The 24696-nt window shown below is 40.9% G+C and overlaps 1 protein-coding gene across 3 annotated transcripts in view; it reads left to right on the top strand.

The window, feature by feature from the left end:
* The window catches only part of NR2C2 (nuclear receptor subfamily 2 group C member 2), a 456514-nt gene that overhangs the window by 207429 nt on the left and 224389 nt on the right, over positions 1-24696 (top strand). For all 3 annotated transcript variants that reach the window (XR_008403220.1, XM_053720676.1, XM_053720677.1), the window contains one exon: positions 22287-22420. Coding sequence is in view for 2 of the 3 variants with exons in the window: in XM_053720676.1 (XP_053576651.1) it covers positions 22287-22420 (134 nt within the window). In the remaining variant the exon portion in view is untranslated. The remainder of the gene's footprint in view (positions 1-22286; positions 22421-24696) is intronic.

The following is a 24696-nucleotide window of genomic DNA, read 5'->3' on the forward strand; positions in this document are numbered from 1 at the left end:
TAATGTATGAGCCCTTAACTGCAGTAAAAGCGACTGGTAGCAGGCTTATTAATAACAATTCATAACTTTTCAAATGTATGTTTAAAACGTTTACAGGCATGTTAATCGTTTTTTGTGAGGTACTTGGTGATAAAACTTATTGGGGCATGATTTTTACCACATGGCCATCTTTGTTTTCTGCATAGAAACAGTTATCTGAGCTTCCCCACTGTTGTAATATGAGTGGGAGGGGCCTATTTTAGCGCTTTTTTTGCATCCTCCATGATCCAGATCGTCTCTAGAGAGCTCAGGGGTCTTCAAAATTCATTTTGAGGGAGGTAATCAGTCACAGCAGACCTGTTGACAGTGTGTTTTGACTGTGATAAAAACGTTAATTAATTAAATTGTTATCCGTTTTTGGGTATTAAGGGGTTAATCATCCATTTGCTGGTGGGTGCAATCCTTTGCTAACTTAATACATTTACTGTGAAAAATTGGTTGCTATAACTATTTTGGTTCATTGTTATTTCAACTGTGACAGCTTTTTGTGCTTCTTAAAGGCACAGTAGCATTTTTTTATATTGCTTGTAAATTTATTTAGAAAAGTATTTCCAAGCTTGCTAGTCTCATTGCTAGTCTGTTTAAACATGTCTGACACAGATGAATCTCTTTGTTCACTATGTTTAAAGGCCAATGTGGAGCCCAATAGAAATTTGTGTACTAATTGCATGTAAAGAAATTATCACCAGACAACGAGGGGGAAGTTATGCCGACTAACTCTCCTCACGTGTCAGTACCTTCGCCTCCCGCTCAGGAGGTGCGTGATTTTGTGGCGCCAAGTACATCAAGGAGGCACTTACAAATCACTTTACAAGACATGGCTACTGTTATGACAGAAGTATTATCTAAATTGCCAGAATTAAGAGGCAAGCGCGATAGCTCTGGGTTAAGGACAGAGCGCGCGGATGAGGTGAGAGCCATGTCAGATACTGCGTCACAGTTTGCAGAACATGAAGACGGAGAGCTTCATTCTGTGGGTGACGGATCTGATCCAGGGAGAATGGATTCAGAGATTTCTAATTTTAAATTTAAGCTTGAGAAACCTCCGCATATTGCTAGGGGAGGTATTAGCGGCTCTGAATGATTGTAACACGGGTTGCAATTCCCAGAAAAATTATGTAGGTTGGATAATATACTAGGCGGGTACCGGTGTGTACTGACGTGTTTCCTATACCTAAAAGGCTTACAGAGATTATTAGCAAGGAGTGGGATAGACCTGGTGTGCCTTTTTTCCCCTCCTCCCATATTTAGGAAAATGTTTCCTATAGACGCCACCACACGAGACTTATGGCAGACGGTCCCTAAGGTGGAGGGAGCAGTTTCTACTTTAGCTAAGCGTACCACTATCCCGGTGGAGGATAGTTGTGCCTTTTCAGATCCAATGGATAAGAAATTAGAGGGTTACCTTAAGAAAATGTGTTGTTCAACAAGGTTTTATCTTACAGCCCCTTGCATGCATTGCGCCTGTCACTGCTGCGGCGGCATTCTGGTTTGAGTCTCTGGAAGAGGCCATTCGCACAGCTCCATTGGATGAAATTATGAACAAGCTTAAAGCACTTAAGCTAGCTAACGCATTTGTTTCTGATGCCGTCGTACATTAACTAAACTTACGGCTAAGAACTCCGGATTCGCCCATCCAAGCGCGCAGAGCGCTATGGCTTAAATCCTGGTCAGCTGACGTGACTTCTAAATCAAAATTGCTTAATATTCCTTTCAAAGGGCAGACCTTATTCGGGCCCGGCTTGAAAGAAATTATAGCTGACATTACGGGAGGTAAGGGCCATGCTCTACCTCAGGACAGGGCCAAATCAAAGGCCAAACAGTCTAATTTTCGTGCCTTTTGTAACTTCAAGGCAGGAGAAGCATCAACTTCCTCCGCTCCAAAACAGGAAGGAGCTGTTGCTCGTTACAGGCAGGGCTGGAAAGTTAACCAGTCCTGGAACAAGGGCAAGCAGGCCAAGAAACCTGCTGCTGCCCCTAAGACAGCATGAAGAGAGGGCCCCCTATCCGGAAACGGATCTAGTGGGGGGCAGACTTTCTCTCTTCGCCCAGGCTTGGGCAAGAGATGTCCAGGATCCCTGGGCGTTGGAGATCAAATCTCAGGGATATCTCCTGGACTTCAAAACTTCTCCTCCACGTGGGAGATTTCATCTTTCAAGGTTATCAGCAAACCAAATAAAGAAAGAGGCGTTTCTATGCTGTGTACAAGACCTCTTACTAATGGGGGTGATCCACCCAGTTCCGCGGACGGAACACGGGCATGGATTCTATTCAAATCTATTTGTGGTTCCCAAGAAAGAGGGAACCTTCAGACCAATCTTGGACTTAAAAATCCTAAACAAATTCCTAAGAGTTCCATCATTCAAAATGGAAACTATTCGAACCATCCTTCCCATGATCCAAGAGGGTCAGTACATGACCACAGTGGACTTAAAGGATGCCTACCTTCACATACCGATTCACAAGGATCATATCGGTACCTAAGATTTGCTTTCCTAGACAGGCATTACCAGTTTGTAGCTCTTCCCTTCAGATTAGCTACGGCTCCAAGAATCTTTACAAAAGTTCTGGACTCACTTCTGGCGGTACTAAGACCGCGAGGCATAGCGGTGACTCCGTACCTAGACGACATTCTGATACAAGCGTCAAGTTTTCAAACTGCCAAGTCTCATACAGAGATAGTTCTGGCATTTTTGAGGTCGCATGGGTGGAAGGTGAACGTGGAAAAGAGTTCTCTATTACCACTTACAAGGGTTCCCTTTCTAGGGACTCTTATAGATTCTGTAGAGATGAAAATTTACCTGACAGAGGCAAGGTTATCAAAACTTCTAAATGCTTGCCATGTCCTTCATTCCATTCCACACCCGTCAGTAGCTCAGTGCATGGAAGTAATCGGATTAATGGTAGCGGCAATGGACATAGTACCATTTGCACACCTGCATCTCAGACCGCTGCAATTGTGCATGCTAAGTCAGTGGAACGGGGATTACTCAGATTTGTCCCCCCTACTAAATCTGGATCAAGAGACCAGAGATTCTCTTCTATGGTGGCTTTCTCTGCCACATCTGTCCATGGGGATGACCTTTCGCAGGCCAGATTGGACGATTGTAACAACAGACGCCAGCCTTCTAGGCTGGGGCGCAGTCTGGAACTCCCTGAAGGCTCAGGGATTATGGACTCAGGAGGAGAAACTCCTCCCAATAAATATTCTGGAATTAAGAGCAATATTCAATGCTCTCCTAGCTTGGCCTCAGTTAGCAACTCTGAGGTTCATCAGATTTCAGTCGGACAAACATCACGACTGTGGCTTACATCAACCATCAAGGGGGAATCAGAAGTTCCCTAGCGATGTTGGAAGTCTCAAAGATAATTCGCTGGGGCAGAGTCTCACTCTTGCCACCTGTCAGCGATTTACATCCCAGGCGTGGAGAACTGGGAGGCGGATTTTCTAAGTCGCCAGACTTTTCATCCGGGGGAGTGGGAACTTCATCCGGAGGTCTTTGCTCAACTGATTCATCGTTGGGGCAAACCAGATCTGGATCTCATGGCGTCTCGCCAGAACGCCAAGCTTCCTTGTTACGGATCCAGGTCCAGGGACCCGGGAGCGGTGCTGATAGATGCTCTGACAGCCCCTTGGGTCTTCAACATGGCTAATTGTGTTTCCACCATTCCCGATGCTTCCTCGTTTGATTGCCAAGATCAAACAGGAGAGAGCTTCGGTGATTCTGATAGCGCCTGCGTGGCCACGCAGGACCTGGTATGCAGACCTAGTGGACATGTCGTCCTGTCCACCGTGGTCTCTGCCTCTGAGACAGGACCTTCTAATTCAGGGTCCTTTCAACCATCCAAATCTAATTTCTCTGAGGCTGACTGCATGGAGATTGAACGCTTGATTCTATCAAAGCGTGGCTTCTCGGAGTCGGTTATTGATACCTTAATACAGGCTAGGAAGCCTGTTACCAGAAAAATTTACATAAGATATGGCGTAAATATTTACATTGGTGCGAATCCAAGAGTTACTCATGGAGTAAGGTTAGGATTCCTAGGATATTGTCCTTTCTACAAGAGGGTTTAGAAAAGGGCTTATCTGCTAGTTCGTTAAAGGGACAGATTTCTGCTCTGTCTATTCTTCTACACAAACGTCTGGCTGAAGTTTCCAGACGTTCAGGCTTTTTGTCAGGCTTTAGCTAGGATTAAGCCTGTGTTTAAGACTGTTGCTCCGCCGTGGAGCTTAAACTTAGTTCTTAACGTTCTTCAAGGCGTTCCATTTGAACCCCTTCATTCCATTGATATCAAGCTGTTATCCTGGAAGGTTCTGTTTTTGATGGCTATTTCCTCGGCTCGAAGAGTCCTCTGAGTATCTGCCTTACATTGTGATTCTCCTTATCTGATTTTTCATTCAGACAAGGTAGTTCTGCGTACTAAACCTGGGTTCTTACCTAATGTAGTTACTAACAGGAATATCAATCAAGAGATTGTTGTTCCATCACTGTGTCCTAACCCTTCTTCAAAGAAGGAATGACTTTTACATAATCTGGACGTAGTCCGTGCCCTGAAGTTCTATTTGCAGGCAACTAAAGATTTTCGTCAAACTTCTTCCCTGTTTGTCGTTTACTCTGGACAGAGAAGAGGTCAAAAGGCTTCGGCTACCTCTCTCTCTTTTTGGCTTCGTAGCATAATACGTTTAGCCTATGAGACTGCTGGACAGCAGCCTCCTGAAAGGATTACAGCTCATTCTACTAGAGCTGTGGCTTCCACCTGGGCCTTTAAAAATGAGGCCTCTGTTGATCAGATTTGCAAGGCTGCAACTTGGTCTTCACTTCACACTTTTTCAAAATTTTAAAAATTTGACACTTTTGCTTCTTCGGAGGCTATTTTTGGGAGAAAGGTACTTCAGGCAGTGGTTCCTTCTGTTTAATGTTCCTGCCTTGTCCCTCCCTTCATCTGTGTACTTTAGCTTTGGTATTGGTATTCCATAAGTAATGGATGACCCGTGGACTGACTCCACTTAACAAGAGAAAACATAATTTATGCTTACCTGATAAATTTATTTCTCTTGTAGTGTAGTCAGTCCACGGCCCGCCCTGTCTTTAAGGCAGATCTAAATTTTAATTGAACTCCAGTCAACCACTGCACCCTATGGTTTCTCCTTTCTCGTCTGCTTTGGTCGAATGACTGAATATGACATGTGAGGGGAGGAGCTATATAGCAGCTCTGCTTGGGTGATCCTCTTGCAGCTTCCTGTTAGGAAGAGATATATTCCATAAGTAATGGGATGACCCGTGGACTGACTACACTACAAGAGAAATAAATTTATCAGGTAAGCATAAATTATGTTTTTTTTTCCTGTGGGCTGTTAGGCTCGCGGGGGCTGAAAATGCTTCATTTTATTGCGTCATTTTTGGCGCGGACTTTTTTTGGCGCAAAAATTTTTCTTTGTCATTACCGGCCTCATACTTGTCGCCGAAGTTGCGTCTTTTTTTTTACGTTTTTGCGCCAAAAAATGTCGGCGTCACCGGATGTGGCGTCATTTTTGGCGCCAAAAGCATTTAGGCGCCAAATAATGTGGGCGTCTTTTTTGGCGCTAAAAAATTTGGGCGGCAATTATTGTCTCCACATTATTTAAGTCTCATTGTTTATTTGCTTCTGGTTGCTAGAAGCTTGTTCATTGCATTTTTTCTCATTCCTGAAACTGTCATTTAAGGAATTTGATAAATTTTTGCTTTATATGTTGTTTTTTCTATTACATATTGCAAGATGTCTCAGATTGACCCTGAATCAGAAGATACTTCTGGAAAATTGCTGCCTGATGCTGGATCTACCAAAGTTAAGTGTATTTGTTTGTAAACTTGTGGGTATCTGTTCCTCCGGCTGTTGTTTGTAATGAATGTCATGATAAACTTGTTAATGCAGATAATATTTCCTTTAGTAATGTTCCATTACCTGTTGCTGTTCCATCAACATCTAATATTCAGGGTGTTCCTGTTAACATAAGAGATTTTGTTTCTAAATCTATTAAGAAGGCTATGTCTGTTATTCCTCCTTCCAGTAAACGTAAAAGGTCTTTTAAAACTTCTCATTTTTTCAGATGAATTTTTAAATGAACATCATCATTCTGATTCTGTTTCTGATAATGATTTTTCTGGTTCAGAGGATTCTGTTTCAGAAATTGATACTGATAAATCTTCATATTTATTTAAAATGGAATTTATTCGTTCTTTACTTAAAGAAGTCTTAATTGCATTAGAAATAGAGGAATCTGGTCCTCTTGATACTAAATTTAGAGAAATATATAAACTGGCACTACACGGGTGTAAAGTAAGATAAAGAATCTGTAGATTCCGGTGCTACCCCTTAGTAACAATTATAATACACAAAAAAGGAAAGGAAAGATAGGGGCTATTGCAGCACTCATTCTTACTTAAGTTAATGTTGAGTTAGTTAAAAAAAAACTATACTTTAATTGAATATATTTAAAAAACATGGGGTAAATACCCCTACCGTTTAATTGAATATATTTAAAAAACATGGGGTAAATACCCCTACCGTTTACCACACCTACTACCAAACAGTGAATAAACTAAAAACAAGCCCACAGTCACTTCTCTGTTTCCTGGCCGATAGCAGGAAACGTCGGCATCAGGTGGCTGAAGTGACTGAAATGGCATGATTAAAAGTATATGGAGCAAACGCGTTTCGGCTACGACCTAGCCTTTCTCAATGCTGTATTTTACACTGACATTTGGTAAAACCCGAGGCTACCGATGCACAGACTTAATACTCATTTGAAAGCCCCAGTTATCCAATCACGTTTATTACAGGAAGAACGCCCCATTATTATCCAATGGTTGTACAAGGGGGACAACGCCTACTAACCCGACTGTGCTGTATGGCTATAGGAACTAAATGATATGCCGCGCATGCTCAGTGTTCCGCTGCTAGCGTGTAAGAAGTAATTCCATGTAACAACACTGCTAAATTAGAAATACGAATTTATACATTATACGGACAATGTTTCATCCAAACAAGGAAGATCTTACATTTCTAAGAAATGTTTACCATAAGCTATAAGGTTTATATTTCAAAGGTTTCCTTATATCGATTCACAATATAACGGTACTTACTGGAGTAGAAGAATACAAAAGTTTTAAAGACTATCCGCTAGATTTGGAGTTTTGTCGGTAACGACCCGAAAAACTAACGCCGGCTTTTTTCTGGCCGCACCATAAAAATAACTCTGGTATTGAGAGTCCACATAAAGGCTGCGTTAGGCTCCAAAAAAGGAGCGTAGAGCATTTTTAACGCAGCTTCAACTCTCGATATCAGAGTTGCTTACGGACGCGGCCCAGCCTCAAAAAACGTGCTTGTGCACGATTCCCCATAGGAAACAATGGGGCTGTTTGAGCTGAAAAAAAAACAACACCTGCAAAAAAGCCGTGTTCAGCTCCTAACGCAAGCCCCATTGTTTGCTATGCGGTAACCCTTCCTACGTCTGCACTTAACACTCTAACATGTACCCCGAGTCTAAAACACCCCTAACCTTACACTTATTAACCCCTATCTGCCGCCCCCGCTATCGCTGACCCCTGATATTATTATTAACCCCTAATCTGCCGCCTCCGTAAACCGCCGCTACTTACATTATCCCTATGTACCCCTAATCTGCTGCCCTAAACATTGCCGACCCCTAATTATATTTATTAACCCCTAATCTGCCCCCCACAACGTCGCCTCCACCTACCTACACTTATTAACCCTAATCTGCCGACCGGACCTGAGTGCTACTATAATAAAGTTATTAACCCCTATCCGCCTCACTAACCCTATCATAAATAGTATTAACCCCTAATCTGCCCTCCCTAACATCGCCGACACCTAACTTCAAACATTAACCCCTAATCTGCCGACTGGAGCTCACCGCTATTCTAATAAATGTATTAACCCCTACAGCTAAGTCTAACCCTAACACTAACACCCCCCTAAATTAAATATAATTTAAATCTAACGAAATTAATTAACTCTTATTAAATAAATTATTCCTATTTAAAGCTAAATACTTACCTGTAAAATAAATCCTAATATAGCTACAATATAAATTATAATTATATTATAGCTATTTTAGGATTTATATTTATTTTACAGGTAACTTTGTATTTATTTTAACCAGGTACAAGTAGCTATTAAATAGTTAAGAACTATTTAATAGCTAAAATAGTTAAATAATTACAAATTTACCTGTAAAAGAAATCCTAACCTAAGTTACAAATAAACCTAACACTAGACTATCAATAAATTAATTAAATAAACTACCTACAATTACCTACAATTAACCTAACACTACACTATAAATAAATTAATTAAATACAATTGCTACAAATAAATACAATTAAATAAACTAGCTAAAGTACAAAAAATAAAAAAGAACTAAGTTACAAAAAATAAAAAAATATTTACAAACATAAGAAAAATATTACAACAATTTTAAACTAATTACACCTACTCTAAGCCCCCTAATAAAATAACAAAGCCCCCCAAAATAAAAAAATGCCCTACCCTATTCTAAATTACTAAAGTTCAAAGCTCTTTTACCTTACCAGCCCTGAACAGGGCCCTTTGCGGGGCATGCCCCAAGAAATACAGCTCTTTGCCTGTAAAAAAAAACATACAATACCCAAGCCCCCCAACATTACAACCCACCACCCACATACCCCTAATCTAACCCAAACCCCCCTTAAATAAACCTAACACTAAGCCCCTGAAGATCATCCTACCTTGTCTTCACCTCACCGGGTATCACACCGATCCGTCCAGATGAGCTCCTCCGATGTCCTGATCCAAGCCCAAGCGGGGGGCTGAAGAGGTCCATGATCCGGCTGAAGTCTTCATCCAAGCGGGGCAGAAGAGGTCTTCCATCCGATTGAAGTCTCATCCAAGCGGCATCCATCCGGAGCGAAGCGGCAGCATCCTGAAGACCTCCACCGCGGAACATCCATCCTGGCCGACGACTGAACGACGAATGACGGTTCCTTTAAATGACGTCATCCAAGATGGCGTCCCTCGAATTCCGATTGGCTGATAGGATTCTATCAGCCAATCGGAATTAAGGTAGGAATATTCTGATTGGCTGATGGAATCAGCCAATCAGAATCAAGTTCAATCCGATTGGCTGATCCAATCAGCCAATCAGATTTAGCTTGCATTCTATTGGCTGATCGGAACAGCCAATAGAATGCGAGCTCAATCTGATTGGCTGATCGGATCAGCCAATCGGATTGAACTTGATTCTGATTGGCTGATTCCATCAGCCAATCAGAATATTCCTACCTTATTCCGATTGGCTGATAGAATCCTATCAGCCAATCTGAATTCGAGGGACGCCATCTTGGATGACGTCATTTAAAGGAACCGTAATTCGTCGTTCAGTCGTCGGCCAGGATGGATGTTCCACGGTGGAGGTCTTCAGGATGCTGCCGCTTCGCTCCGGATGGATGCCGATTGGATGAAGACTTCAATCGGATGGAAGACCTCTTCTGCCCCGCTTGGATGAAGACTTCAGCCGGATCATGGACCTCTTCAGCCCCCCGCTTGGGCTTGGATCAGGACATCGGAGGAGCTCTTCTGGACGGATCGGTGTGATACCCGGTGAGGTGAAGACAAGGTAGGATGATCTTCAGGGGCTTAGTGTTAGGTTTATTTAAGGGGGGTTTGGGTTAGATTAGGGGTATGTGGGTGGTGGGTTGTAATGTTGGGGGGCTTGGGTATTGTATGTTTTTTTTTTACAGGCAAAAGAGCTGTATTTCTTGGGGCATGCCCCGCAAAGGGCCCTGTTCAGGGCTGGTAAGGTAAAAGTGCTTTGAACTTTAGTAATTTAGAATAGGGTAGGGCATTTTTTTATTTTGGGGGGCTTTGTTATTTTATTAGGGGGCTTAGAGTAGGTGTAATTAGTTTAAAATTGTTGTAATATTTTTCTTATGTTTGTAAATATTTTTTTATTTATTGTAACTTAGTTCTTTTTTATTTTTTGTACTTGAGCTAGTTTATTTAATTGTATTTATTTGTAGCAATTGTATTTAATTAATTTATTGATAGTGTAGTGTTAGGTTAATTGTAGGTAGTTTATTTAATTAATTTATTGATAGTCTAGTGTTAGGTTTAATTGTAACTTAGGTTAGGGATTTCTTTTACAGGTAAATTTGTAATTATTTTAACTATTTTAGCTATTAAATAGTTCTTAACTATTTAATAGCTATTGTACATGGTTAAATAAATACAAAGTTACCTGTAAAATAAATATTAATCCTAAAATAGCTATAATATAATTATAATTTATATTGTAGCTATATTAGGATTTATTTTACAGGTAAGTATTTAGCTTTAAATAGGAATAATTTATTTAATAAGAGTTAATTAATTTCGTTAGATTTAAATTATATTTAATTTAGGGGGGTGTTAGTATTAGGGTTAGACTTAGCTTTAGGGGTTAATACATTTATTAGAATAGCGGCGAGATTTGGTCGGCAGATTAGGGGTTAATAATTGAAGTTAGGTGTCGGCGATGTTAGGGAGGGCAGATTAGGGGTTAATACTATTTATTATAGGGTTAGTGAGGCGGATTAGGGTTAATAACTTTATTATAGTAGCGCTCAGGTCCGGTCGGCAGATTAGGGGTTAATAAGTGTAGGCAGGTGGAGGCGACGTTGAGGGGGGCAGATTAGGGGTTAATAAATATAATATAGGGGTCGGCGGTGTTAGAGGCAGCAGATTAGGGGTACATAAGGATAACGTAGGTGGCGGCGCTTTGCGGTCAGCAGATTAGGGGTTAATAAGTGTAGGCAGGTGGAGGCGACGTTGTGGGGGGCAGGTTAGGAGTTAATAAATATAATACAGGGGTCGGCGGTGTTAGGGGCAGCAGATTAGGGGTACATAAGTATAACGTAGGTGGCGGTCGGCAGATTAGGGGTTAAAAAATTTTTTACGAATGTCGGCGATGTGGGGGGGACCTCGGCTTAGGGGTACATAGGTAGTTTATGGGTGTTAGTGTACTTTAGAGCACAGTAGTTAAGAGCTTTATAAACCGGCGTTAGCCAAGAAAGCTCTTAACTACTGACTTTTTTCCTGCGGCTGGAGTTTTGTCGTTAGATGTCTAACGCTCACTTCAGAAACAACTCTAAATACCGGAGTTCTAAAAACCCCATTGAAAAGATAGGATACGCAATTTACGTAAGGGGATCTGCGGTATGGAAAAGTCGCGGCTGGAAAGTGAGCGTTAGACCCTATTTTGAGTGACTCCAAATACCGGCGGTAGCCTAAAACCAGCGTTAGGAGCCTCTAACGCTGGTTTTAGGCTACCGCCAAACTCCAAATCTAGGCCTATGGAAATACTATTATTAACAACCCTTTAAATTTACCTGCATTATATTTACCATTATACAAATACTGCCATACTGATATGATTTAAGATTATGATATGGATATCAAACAAAGAGTAAAATAAGCTGTCCACTTATACCTCACTGTTGTCTGTCATATTTATAAAATCACACCCAGCATGCCTGAACATGTACCGGTAATGCAGTATATATGTGATTTAGGATTATATTGTGATTGTCCAATAGTCAAAGTTACAGTTCTTCTTTATGAAGTATCACTACCATTTTGAAGGATCGATTACTATGAACCCACAAAAATTACCTTATAGATGGAAATTACATTATATGGATTATGATCTATATTGCGTAAATGCATAAATATATAATATTTCTTCTGGGTCCCAATCTTTAAATATATAACGTTGACTCAAGATCTTTAATTTACTAGATCTAAAATATATATACATTATACAACGATTGGGACAGAGGAGCGGACTAATAGTCCAAGGATGTATATGCTCATTTAAATAACAGTATTCCTATAATTTTTATGAAGTGATACAAGCTCACCAAATTATAGAATTGAATACAGTGGGCTATGTTAATAACTACATGGAATAAACTTTTTGCCAGTCATAGCAGATCAGATATACACCCAGTAATTGTTATACTCATTCATGCCTTGGGGCATGACAGTATTAAGATTGAAAACCCATTTGGTTTCCATCTGTAACAATTTATCCTCAGTGTTACCCCCTCTTATTCCGGGCTTCAATTTTTCAAGACCCCAACATTTTAAGGCACTGGTTTTCCCATTATGATAGCGGAGAAAATGCCTGGCAACACTAGTAATTTGTTTGGATTTGTCTATGTCTCTTTGGGCTGTTCTAATATTGCTGAGGTGTTCAGTTATGCGTGTGCCCATGCTCCTTGTAGTCATTCCAATGTAATATAAATTACAGCTACTAAATCTAAACGTTTGAATATGGTTTTTAAACCTCCTGTAGTTATTCCGGAAGTTTTTCCCGTCCCTGATGCTGTTTCTGAAGTAATTTCCAGGGAATGGAATAATTTGGGTAATTCATTTACTCCTTCTAAACGGTTTAAGCGATTATATCCTGTGCCATCTGACAGATTAGAGTTTTGGGACAAAATCCCTAAGGTTGATGGGGCTATCTCTACTCTTGCTAAACGTACTACTATTCCTACGGCAGATAGTACTTCCTTTAAGGATCCTTTAGATAGGAAAATTGAATCCTTTCTAAGAAAAGCTTACTTATGTTCAGGTAATCTTCTTAGACCTGCTATATCTTTGGCGGATGTTGCTGCAGCTTCAACTTTCTGGTTGGAAGCCTTAGCACAACAAGTAACAGATCATAATACTCATAGCATTGTTAATCTTCTTCAACATGCTAATAACTTTATTTGTGATGCCATCTTTGATATCATTAGGGTTGATGTCAGGTATATGTCTTTAGCTATTTTAGCTAGAAGAGCTTTATGGCTTAAAACTTGGAATGCTGATATGTCTTCTAAGTCAACTTTGCTTTCCCTTTCTTTCCAGGGTAATAAATTGTTTGGTTCACAGTTGGATTCTATTATTTCAACTGTTTACTGGGGGAAAGGAACTTTTTTACCTCAGGATAAAAAATCTAAAGGTAAATTTAGGTCTGCTAATCGTTTTCGTTCCTTTCCTCACAATAAGGAACAAAAGCCTGATCCTTCCCCATCAGGAGCGGTATCAGTTTGGAAACCATCTCCAGTCTGGAATAAATCCAAGCCTTTTAGAAAGCCAAAGCCAGTTACCAAGTCCACATGAAGGTGCGGCCCTCATTCCAGCCCAGCTGGTAGGGGGCATATTACGATTTTTCAAAGAAATTTGGATCAATTCGATTCACAATCTTTGGATTCAGAATATTGTTTCACAAGGGTACAGAATAGGCTTCAAGATAAGGCCTCCTGCAAGAAGATTTTTTCTTTCCCGTGTCCCAATAAATCCAGTGAAGGCTCAAGCATTTCTGAAATGTGTTTCAGATCTATAGTTGGCTGGACTAATTGTGCCAGTTCCAGTTTTGGAACAGGGGCTGGGGTTTTACTCAAATCTCTTCATTGTACCAACAAAGGAGAAATCCTTCAGACCAGTTCTGGATTTAAAAATATTGAATCGTTATGTAAGGATACCAACATTCAAAATGGTAACTATAAGGACTATTCTGCCTTTTGTTCAGCAAGGGCATTATATGTCCACAATAGATTTACAAGATGCATATCTGCATATTCCGATTCATCCAGATCACTATCAGTTTCTGAGATTTTCTTTTCTAGACAAGCATTACCAGTTTGTGGCTCTGCCGTTTGGCCTAGCAACAGCTCCAAGGATTTTTACAAAGGTTCTCGGTGCCCTTCTATCTGTAATCAGAGAACAGGGTATTGTGGTATTTACTTGCTCAGTCTTCACATTTAGCAGAATCTCATATGAATCGACTTGTATCGTTTCTTCGAGAACATGGTTGGAGGATCAATTTACCAAAGAGTTTGTTGATTCCTCAGACAAGGGTAACCTTTTTAGGTTTCCAGATAGATTCAGTGTCCATGACTCTGTCGCTGACGGACAAGAGACGTCTGAAATTGGTTTCAGCTTGTCGAAACCTTCAGTCTCAATCATTCCCTTTGGTAGCCTTATGCATGGAAATTCTAGGTCTTATGACTGCTGCATCGGACGCGATCCCCTTTGCTCGTTTTCACATGCGACCTCTTCAGCTCTGTATGCTGAACCAGTGGTGCAGGGATTATACAAAGATATCTCAATTAATATCTTTAAAAGCGATTGTACGACACTCTCTGACGTGGTGGACAGACCACCATCGTTTAGTTCAGGGGGCTTCTTTTGTTCTTCCGACCTGGACTGTGATCTCAACAGATGCAAGTCTGACAGGTTGGGGAGCGGTATGGGGGTCTCTGACAGCACAAGGGGTTTGGGAATCTCAGGAGGCGAGATTACCAGTCAACATTTTGGAACTCCGTGCGATTTTCAGAGCTCTTCAGTCGTGGCCTCTTCTAAAGAGAGAGTCGTTCATTTGTTTTCAGACGGACAATGTCACAACCGTGGCATATGTCAATCATCAAGGAGGGACTCACAGTCCTCTGGCTATGAAAGAAGTATCTCGAATACTTGTATGGGCGGAATCCAGCTCCTGTCTAATTTCTGCGGTTCATATCCCAGGTATAGACAATTGGGAAGCGGATTATCTCAGTCGCCAAACATTACATCCGGGCGAATGGTCTCTTCACCCAGAGGTATTTCATCAGATTGTTCAAATGTGGGGACTTCCAGAAATAGATCTGATGGCTTCTCATCTAAACAAGAAGCTTCCCAGGTATCTGTCCAGATCCAGGGATCCTCAGGCGGAAGCAGTGGATGCATTGTCACTTCCTTGGAAGTATCATCCTGCCTATATCTTTCCGCCTCTAGTTCTTCTTCCAAGAGTGATTTCCAAGATTCTAAAGGAGCGTTCGTTTGTTCTGCTGGTGGCTCCAGCATGGCCTCACAGGTTTTGGTATGCGGATCTTGTCCGGATGGCTATTTGCCAACCGTGGACTCTTCCGTTAAGACCAGACCTTCTATCGCAAGGTCCTTTTTTCCATCAGGATCTCAAATCCTTAAATTTGAAGGTATGGAGATTGAACGCTTGATTCTCAGTCATAGAGGTTTCTCTGACTCCGTAATTAATACTATGCTACAGGCTCGTAAATCTGTATCTAGGAAGATATATTATCGAGTCTGGAAGACTTACATTTCTTGGTGTTCTTCTCATCATTTTTCTTGGCATTCTTTTAGAATTCCTAGAATTTTACAGTTTCTTCAGGATGGTTTGGATAAAGGTTTGTCTGCAAGTTCCTTGAAAGGACAAATCTCTGCTCTTTCTGTTCTTTTTCACAGAAAGATTGCTAATCTGCCTGATATTCATTGTTTTTTACAGGCTTTGGTTCGTATAAAACCTGTCATTAAGTCAATTTCTCCTCCTTGGAGTTTGAATTCGGTTCTGGGGGTTCTTCAAGCTCCTCCGTTTGAACCTATGCATTCGCTGGATATTAAATTACTTTCTTGGAAAGTTTTGTTTCTTTTGGCCATCTCTTCTGCTAGAAGAGTTTCTGAATTATCTGCTCTTTCTTGTGAGTCTCATTTTCTGATTTTTTCATCAGGATAAGGCGGTGTTGCGAACTTCATTTAAATTTTTACCTTAGGTTGTGAATTCTAACAACATTAGTAGAGAAATTGTGGTTCCTTCATTGTGTCCTAATCCTAAGAACTCTAAGGAAAGATCGTTGCATTCTTTGGATGTAGTTAGAGCTTTGAAATATTATGTTGAAGCTACTAAAGATTTCCGAAAGACTTCTAGTCTATTTGTTATCTTTTCTGGTTCTAGGAAAGGTCAGAAGGCTTCTGCCATTTCTTTGGCATCTTGGTTAAAGTCTTTGATTCATCATGCTTATGTTGAGTCGGGTAGAACTCCGCCTCAAAGGATTACAGCTCATTCGACTAGGTCAGTCTCTACTTCCTGGGCATTTAGGAATGAAGCTTCGGTTGATCAGATTTGCAAAGCAGCAACTTGGTCTTCTTTGCATACTTTTACTAAATTCTACCATTTTGATGTGTTTTCTTCTTCTGAAGCAGTCTTTGGTAGAAAAGTACTTCAGGCAGCTGTTTCAGTTTGATTCTTCTGCTTATAATTTCATTTTTTTTCATTATAAGATTTAAACTTTGTTTTGGGGTGTGGATTATTTTTCAGCGGAATTGGCTGTCTTTATTTTATCCCTCCCTCTCTAGTGACTTTTGCGTGGAGATCCACATCTTGGGTATTCATTATCCCATACGTCACTAGCTCATGGACTCTTGCTAATTACATGAAAGAAAACATAATTTATGTAAGAACTTACCTGATAAATTCATTTCTTTCATATTAGCAAGAGTCCATGAGGCCCACCCTTTTTGAGGTGGTTATGATTTTTTTGTATAAAGCACAATTATTCCAATTCCTTATTTTTTATGCTTTCGCACTTTTTTATTATCACCCAACTTCTTGGCTATTCGTTAAACTGATTTGTGGGTGTGGTGAGGGGTGTATTTATAGGCATTTTGAGGTTTGGGAAACTTTGCCCCTCCTGGTAGGAATGTATATCCCATACGTCACTAGCTCATGGACTCTTGCTAAAATGAAAGAAATGAATTTATCAGGTAAGTTCTTACATAAATTATGTTTTTTTTCTTGAAATTTATGTGAAATTTATGAGAGAGAGACTTATTTTTTGTGGATTTAATTTTTTTCAGCGGAAATAGCTGTTTTTATTTTATCCCTCCCTTTCTAGTGACTCTTCTGTGGTCTTCCACATCTTGGGTATTTCTATCCCATACGTCACTAGCTCATGGACTCTTGCCAATTACATGAAAGAAAACATAATTTATGTAAGAACTTACCTGATAATTTCATTTCTTTTCATATGAGGCCCACCCTTTTTTATGGTAGTTATGATTTTTGTATAAAAAGCACAATTTTATTTCATTTTGAGGTTTGGTAAACTTTGCCCCTCCTGGTAGGAATGTATATCCCATACGTCACTAGCTCATGGAGTCTTGCTAATATGAAAAAAATGAATTTGCCAGGTAAATTATGTTTTTCAGCTGCAGCAATGTAATATAAAAAAACTTTAAAAATTGCTTTATTCTCCATTTTGAATTGGTGTTTTAGTGTAACTTCCTAATTTAAAATTTAATTTCAAAATATCTCATGCAAATTCCTATAGTAGGAGGTTTGCAGAGGGTGCAACTATAAATGGTTGTGTTATAAAAAAAAGATGCTGAAAATTAAATGGATGTGTATAAAACTTAGGTTTCAATTTGTGTGTTCTTTGGGTATTTCTATGTGTAAATCAAAAAGATAATAATAATAATGGGAAAATGTGCAGTTATGTGCAATCATGTATATACAATACAATTGTTATAACATCAATAATTGTGAAAAATTAAAATTAAAAATTGAATAAGGATAAAAAAAAAAAAATTATAATAAAGAAACAATAAAGTTGTGCTTTTAAAGTTCCTGAGTCTGAACTTCTTCTGGAAGGATTGGACTTGCAAGAAGAATCTAAAAAAAGATATAAAGTGCAGCTTATTCAAAATAAATTTGCAGTGAATACAAAGTTTCTAACAAGTGACAACTCACAAGGGTGTGTGCACTAATAAATATACCTGCACTAGGAGAAGTTCTGTGTTCTTTATATCTTTAGAGGCTACAACATCCAGTACCCAGTCTACTGAAATCTGAGGGAGACCTTGCCCCAATCAGTCAGCTGGAGACTGCAAAGCCTGTGCATATTGCACACAGCCTTGTGAGTAGTCACTTGTTAGCAACTTTCTATTCACTGAAAATTTATTTTGGATAAACTGCACTATGAGGCGCTCTTCTTTACATCTTTTTTAGATTCATTTAAAAATAACTTGCAAAAATATTTAACTAAGGAAATCTCTTCACAAGAAAGTGATAAAGTTCTGCCTCTGGGCTTGACTTTATGTCAGACTGGAATATCATAGATTTGAGAGGGTTTAAGTGCTCTTAGAGCTTTGGGAATCTTTGCCTCCTCCTAGTGACCAGGAGTTGAATCCCATGAGTAATTGCTTGCTTACTCTCACCACCATAAATAAATAAATTTTATCTAATAAGCATACATTTTCTCTTGCAAGGTGTATCCAGTCCACGGATTCATCCTTTACTTGTGGGATATTCTCATTCCCTACAGGAAGTAGCAAAGAGAGCACACAGCAAAGCTGTCCATAAAGCTCCCCCTCTAGCTCCACCCCCCAGTCATTCTCTTTGCTGGCTCTAAGCACTAGGGTCTCTCTCGGGAGTGTAAAGTGAATGTGGTGTTAGAATTGTAGTTTTATTATCTTCAATCAAAAGTTTGTTATTTTAAATGGTACCGGTTTGTACTATTTACTCTCTAACAGAAAAGTGATGAATATTTCTGCTGAGAGGAAAATTATTTTAGCATGTTGTAACTAAAATCCACTGCTGTTCCCACACAGGACTGAGGAGTACCAGAAAACTTCAGTTGGGGGGAACAGTTTGCAGGGTGATCTGCAATATGGTATGTTCGGTCATTTATTTCTAGACAAGACTGAGATAATGCTAGAAGACTGACAAGATCCCCATGAGGGGAGGGTAAGCTATGTTCACAGACTTAGTAAGGAATTGAATGCTTACATAATAGGGCTAATATACTGGTTGACACTTATTCAGGGCAATCGATTGGCTAAGGAAAAATCGTTTTGCAAGACACTTTGAAAGCCCTTTTGGGTTTTTTTCTGGGGTTATTACCACATGGCTGTTTTTTAGTCACTTAGGAGTGATTTACTAGGCCTCACAGCTCCGGAGTAGAGTGGGAGGGGCCTTATTGCCTCAGATGCACAGTTAGAATTGCAGAGAAGTTCATGCTGTTTCACATGCTGATGTTTGAGGGCCTAAAGAAGCTATATTCCCCCAAATCTGATCCCTAAGGGAAGGTAGGGCCACAGAAAGGCTGTGGCAAGGTGCTGTAGTGATTTAACCAGGTGTTGGCTTTAGGCTGCTCCGGTTTGGGCATTAAGGGGTTAATCGTTTTGAAACTTGGGGTGCTACATACTGTGAAAATTTCAGAAAGATTGCTGCATTTTTCACCAGTTTCTCAGGTTCGCCTTTCTGGACAAGCATTTTCAGTTTGTGGCTCTCCTTTCGGGTTGGCCACTGTTCCCAGAATTTTCACAAAGGTGCTAGGGTCCCTCCTGGCGGTTCTAAGACCGCGGGGCATAGCAGTGGCACCTTACCTAGACGACATCTTAATTCAGACGTCAACTTTCCAAAGAACCAAGTCTCACACGGAGATTGTATTGGCCTTTCTGAGGTCTCATGGGTGGAAGGTGAACATCAAAAAGAGTTCTCTCTCCCCCCACACAAGAGTTCCATTCCTAGGAACCCTGATAGATTCGGTAGAAATTAAAATATTTCTGACGGAGGTCAAAAAGCTAAAACTCTTAACTACTTGCCGAGCTCTTTATTCCATTCCTCGGCCATCTGTGGCTCAGTGCATGGAGACAATCGGACTAAAGGTTGCGGCAATGGACATAGTCCCTTTTGCTCGGATACACCTCAGACCACTGCAACTATGCATGCTCAAACAGTGGAATGGGGATTATGCAGATTTGTCTCCTCAAATTCAGTTGGACCATGAGACCAGAGATTCTCTTCTGTGGTGGTTGTCTCAGGATCACCTGTCTCAAGGAATATGTTTCCGCAGGCCAGAGTGGATCATTGTAACGACCGACGCCAGTCTGTTCGGCTGGGGTGCGGTCAGGGACTCCCTGAAAGCTCAGGGCTTCTCCAGATAAACATTATGGAACTGAGGGCGATATTCAATGCTCTTCAGGCATGGCCTCAACTAGCGGCGGCCAAATTCATCAGATTTCAGTCGGACAACATCACGTCTGTAGCTTACGTCAATCATCAGGGGGGAACAAAGAGTTCCCTAGCGATGACGGAAGTAACCAAAATAATCAGGTGGGCGGAGGATTACTCCTGCCATCTCTCAGCAATTCACATCCCAGGAGTAGACAACTGGGAGGCGGATTTTCTAAGTCGTCAGACTTTTCACCCAGGGGAGTGGGAATTCCACCGGAGGTATTTGCCCAGCTGACTCAGCTATGGGGCACCCCAGAGTTGGATCTGATGGCGTCCCGTCAGAACACCAAAGTTCCTCTCTACGGGTCCAGGTCCCGGGATCCCAAGGCGGTATTGATAGATGCTCTAGCAGCGCCTTGGTCCTTCAATCTGGCTTATGTTTTTCCACCGTTTCCTCTCCTCCCGCGTCTGGTTGCCAGAATCAAGCAGGAGAAGGCTTTGGTGATTCTGATAGCGCCTCCGTGGCCACGCAGGACTTGGTATGCAGACCTAGTGGACATGTCATCTGTCCCACCATGGACACTGCCAATGAGGCAGGATCTTCTAATACAGGGTCCGTTCAAGCATCCAAATTTAGTTTCTCTACGTCTGACTGCTTGGAGATTGAACGCTTAATTCTATCAAAGCGTGGGTTCTCTGAGTCAGTTATAGATACTCTGATTCAGGCTAGAAAGCCTGTCACCAGGAAAATCTACCATAAGATATGGCGGAAATATCTTTGTTGGTGTGAATCCAAGGGTTACTCATGGAGTAAGATTAGGATTCCTAGGATATTGTCCTTTCTCCAAGAAGGACTGGAGAAAGGATTGTCAGCTAGTTCCTTAAAAGGACAAATATCTGCTTTGTCTATCCTGTTACACAAGCGTCTGGCAGAGGTACCAGACGTTCAAGCGTTTGCTCAGACTTTAGTCGGAATCAAGCCTGTCTATAAACCTGTGGCTCCGCCATGGAGTTTGAATCTAGTTCTTTCAGTTCTTCAAGGGGTTCCGTTTGAACCTTTACATTCCATAGACATTAAGTTGTTATCTTGGAAAGTTTTGTTTTTTATAGCTATCTCTTCTGCTCGAAGAGTTTCAGAATTATCTGCCTTACAGTGTGATTCACCCTACCTGGTGTTCCACGCAAATAAGGTAGTTTTGCGTACCAAGCCTGGTTTTCTTCCTAACAAGAATATTAACCAGGAAATAGTTGTTCCTTCTCTGTGTCCTAATCCATCTTCGAAGAAGGAACGTCTATTACACAATCTTGATGTTGTTCGTGCTTTAAAGTTCTATTTACAAGCAACTAAGGATTTCAGGCAAACATCTTCCTTGTTTGTTATCTATTCTGGTAAGAGGAGAAGTCAAAAAGCGACTGCTACCTCTCTTTCCTTTTGGCTGAAAAGCATCATCCGTTTGGCCTATGAGACTACTGGCCAGCAGCCTCCTGAAAGAATTACTGCTCATTCTACCAGAGCAGTGGCTTCCACATGGGCTTTCAAAAATGAGGCTTCTGTTGCACAGGTTTGTAAGGCAGCGACTTGGTCTTCACTGCATACTTTTGCCAAATTTTATAAATTTGATACTTTTGCTTCTTCGGAGGCTATTTATGGGAGAAAGGTTTTGCAAGCAGTGGTGCCTTCCGTTTAAGGTACCTGTCTTGTTCCCTCCCTTCATCCGTGTCCTAAAGCTTTGGTATTGGTATCCCACAAGTAAAGTATGAATCCGTGGACTGGATACACCTTGCAAGAGAAAACAGAATTTATGCTTACCTGATAAATTACTTTCTCTTGCGGTGTATCCAGTCCACGGCCCGCCATGGCATTTAAGTCAGGTAAAAAATTTTTTGTTTAAACTACAGTCACCACTGCACCCTATGGTTTCTCCTTTTTCTTCCTAACCTTTGGTCGAATGACTGGGGCGTGGAGCTAGAGGGGGAGCTATATGGACAGCTTTGCTGTGTGCTCTCTTTGCTACTTCCTGTAGGGAATGAGAATATCCCACAAGTAAAGGATGAATCCGTGGACTGGATACACCGCAAGAGAAAGTAATTTATTAGGTAAGCATAAATTCTGTTTTTATTGTAAAAATCATTATAAAAACACAAACGACCACTGAGCAGAATCATTAGAGGGTTTTAATAGTTTTATATGACTATTGGAAATTGAGCAGACCTCATTGCACCAACAGGTAAACATGATGGGGGGCTTATGGACAATGCTCATTGGTCACATATCTGACAGATTCATTCTGCCTTTGCTGATAAAGAGTTTTTAAACTGTTAATCAGAACACAAAACTAAAGGAGATATTCACTGTAGTACATTGTATTACATTACATATGTTATTACAATTGCTTATTATGTTCTCTTCCTTTCTGATTAGTGAGCCTGTTTTTTATGTAACTGGCAGGTGGAGACAAGCCAGGGTGGTCTAGGAACGTTGGCAAATGTTGTAACATCTCTTGCCGGCCTTACAGAGTCACTGAATAATGAGGACACATGTGATATCCAGTCTGAAGACCAATTTTCAAGTGAAATCACTCGGTGCGTACATGGCTGCAGGTGACACTTATTTCCTGGGCAGCTTTTGATAGAGAGATTACCGGATATCATTAAGGGCTACTGGCTTTGTTTCTTGTTGAGGGAATAGATTAGAATGTTATTCTAAGTTCACAATGATTCTTCCCTGTTGAAGATTAGTTCACTTTGCATTTCACAGATGGGGTATTGATGCATGGAACAGACTTCTACCAGCAGGTGGTAATGACAAACATTGTTGGGTACTTCAAGAATGCCTGGTAGATGTATGTTATCCTACAGTTTAATAAAGCTTACACTTTATAGGAAATGTACCATCAAATTCATGCTTATGGGCTAGAGAGAACAGGCGCACTTTAATTTTATGTCTTTGTTATCCTTTATTATACTATTGTACCATGTCGGCCATTATTATTTATACAGTGTCTGACAACAAATGGTAAAAACACTGACATTGAGATGGAAAAATAAGTGATATATTATTTAGAAAACTGCCTTTCCATCTTAATATAAGGAGAGTCCACGGCTTCATTCCTTACTTGTGGGAAATACTGAACCTGTCCACTAGGAGGAGGCAAAGACACCCCAGCCAAAGGCTTACATACCTCCCCCACTCCTCTCATGCCCCGTCATTATTTGCCTTTTGTTCACAAGAGTTTGGCAGAGAAGAGTCAGAAGATACAGAGTAGTTCCTTATGTAGGGTATCTACCCTTCGGAATGGAACTGGAGTTTTTAGTAGTCTTGTCAGCCTCTCAGTGAGAACATTGACAAATGTTAGAGTCTGGATATGCAGTGAGAGTTTTTCTGCGAACCCATCCAGACTCATATTAACAGCTCCTAAGCAATCAGTGTTGACGAGTTTCACTGCCTGCTTTTTTGACTCAAGTCCATGTCAGGAGCGATGCTACAAGACTGTCAAACTTGAGAGGCTGTGTTCCTGTTCCACGGCATAGATTCCGGTAAGATAGTTTCATTTTTTATACACATATGATAACACAACAAGATAGGTTCACAGTGTGGCTCCTTTTATCTGTATGGAATCAGGGTTAATATCTCCGGAAGGGAATTATTGAACAAGGGGGGTAATTTCACATAATGTTCATATTGTGATTATGCTGCAACATGTTTGAGATCAGGCAGATGTTGGAACATACAGGTTTAAGCTGTGCAGCCTTTTAGGCTTGGCACGCTTTTAGCTATAGCATGGGCGGTCCTGCATGGCACACCCTTGTGACCGGTAGTTTTCCGGAGACAAAGCGGTTTCTCTCTTGGGCCTGGGTCATAGGAGGTAGTGAGTGCCCCAGCCATTGGGCATATAAAGTTGCCATTTTTCTTTGTCTATTGTCCTTTTTTATAAGTGCAAGCTATTGAGGACTCTGATACGTCAGAGGGTACTGCCTCTCTTCCTAAGTCTAATGCCTGTCTATATTGTGAGGAGGCCACAGTATACCCACCTGCTCAATTATGTTCCACGTCTTCATAAAGTAATTTTATCTAAGAAAGCTAATATGTTTAGTACTACTGAGCCTTCCACCTCTGAGGAGTCTCCTTCCCGCCAGACTTTACTGAGCAGTTACAAACTACAGTGTCTGCGGCCTTTAGTGCTTTACCTCGCCCTGCTAAGCACAAGCGAAAGGTTAAATATTGCTATCCTTCCCATGGGTTATCTACTAGCTTATTGGATTTATCTGATACACGATTATCCGCTGATGAAGACACCTCTGATACTTCGGAGGATGGAAAAAAGATTAAACTTCTTGCGCTATAAATCCAAAAACAGGGAGTGCAAAGACCAGCACCACAGATGAACACTGGTTCCCTATAAACTAGCAAGAAGATATTCGGAGGATGTCCTTTCTGGGTCAGAATCTGCTGCCTCTAAACCTCCAGCTGCGGAGGAACCAGACTTTAGATTTAGGATTGAACACGTACGCTTTCTGCTAAAGGAAGTGTTGGCTACTTTAGAGGTTCCAGAACCTGAATTTCCTGAGGAACCCTGTATTCCTAAATTAGATAAGGTCTACGAGGACAGGGTTGTACCACAGACTTTCCCGCTTCCTGTAAAGATGGCGAACATTATTAAGAATGAATGGGAAAGACTTGGTTCTTCTTTTTCCCCTTCTTCTTTTAAAAAATTATTCCCAGTCCCGGACTCTCAATTAGAGTTGTGGGGTTCCGTTCCTAAGGTGGATGGCGCTATTTCCACGCTTGCTAAGCGCACTACTATCCATCTTGAGGATAGTTCGTCGTTTAAGGAGCCCATGGATAGGAAGCTGGAAAC

Source organism: Bombina bombina, chromosome 7, assembly GCF_027579735.1.
Source record: "Bombina bombina isolate aBomBom1 chromosome 7, aBomBom1.pri, whole genome shotgun sequence".
In the NCBI taxonomy this organism is placed as follows: Eukaryota; Metazoa; Chordata; class Amphibia; order Anura; family Bombinatoridae; genus Bombina; species Bombina bombina.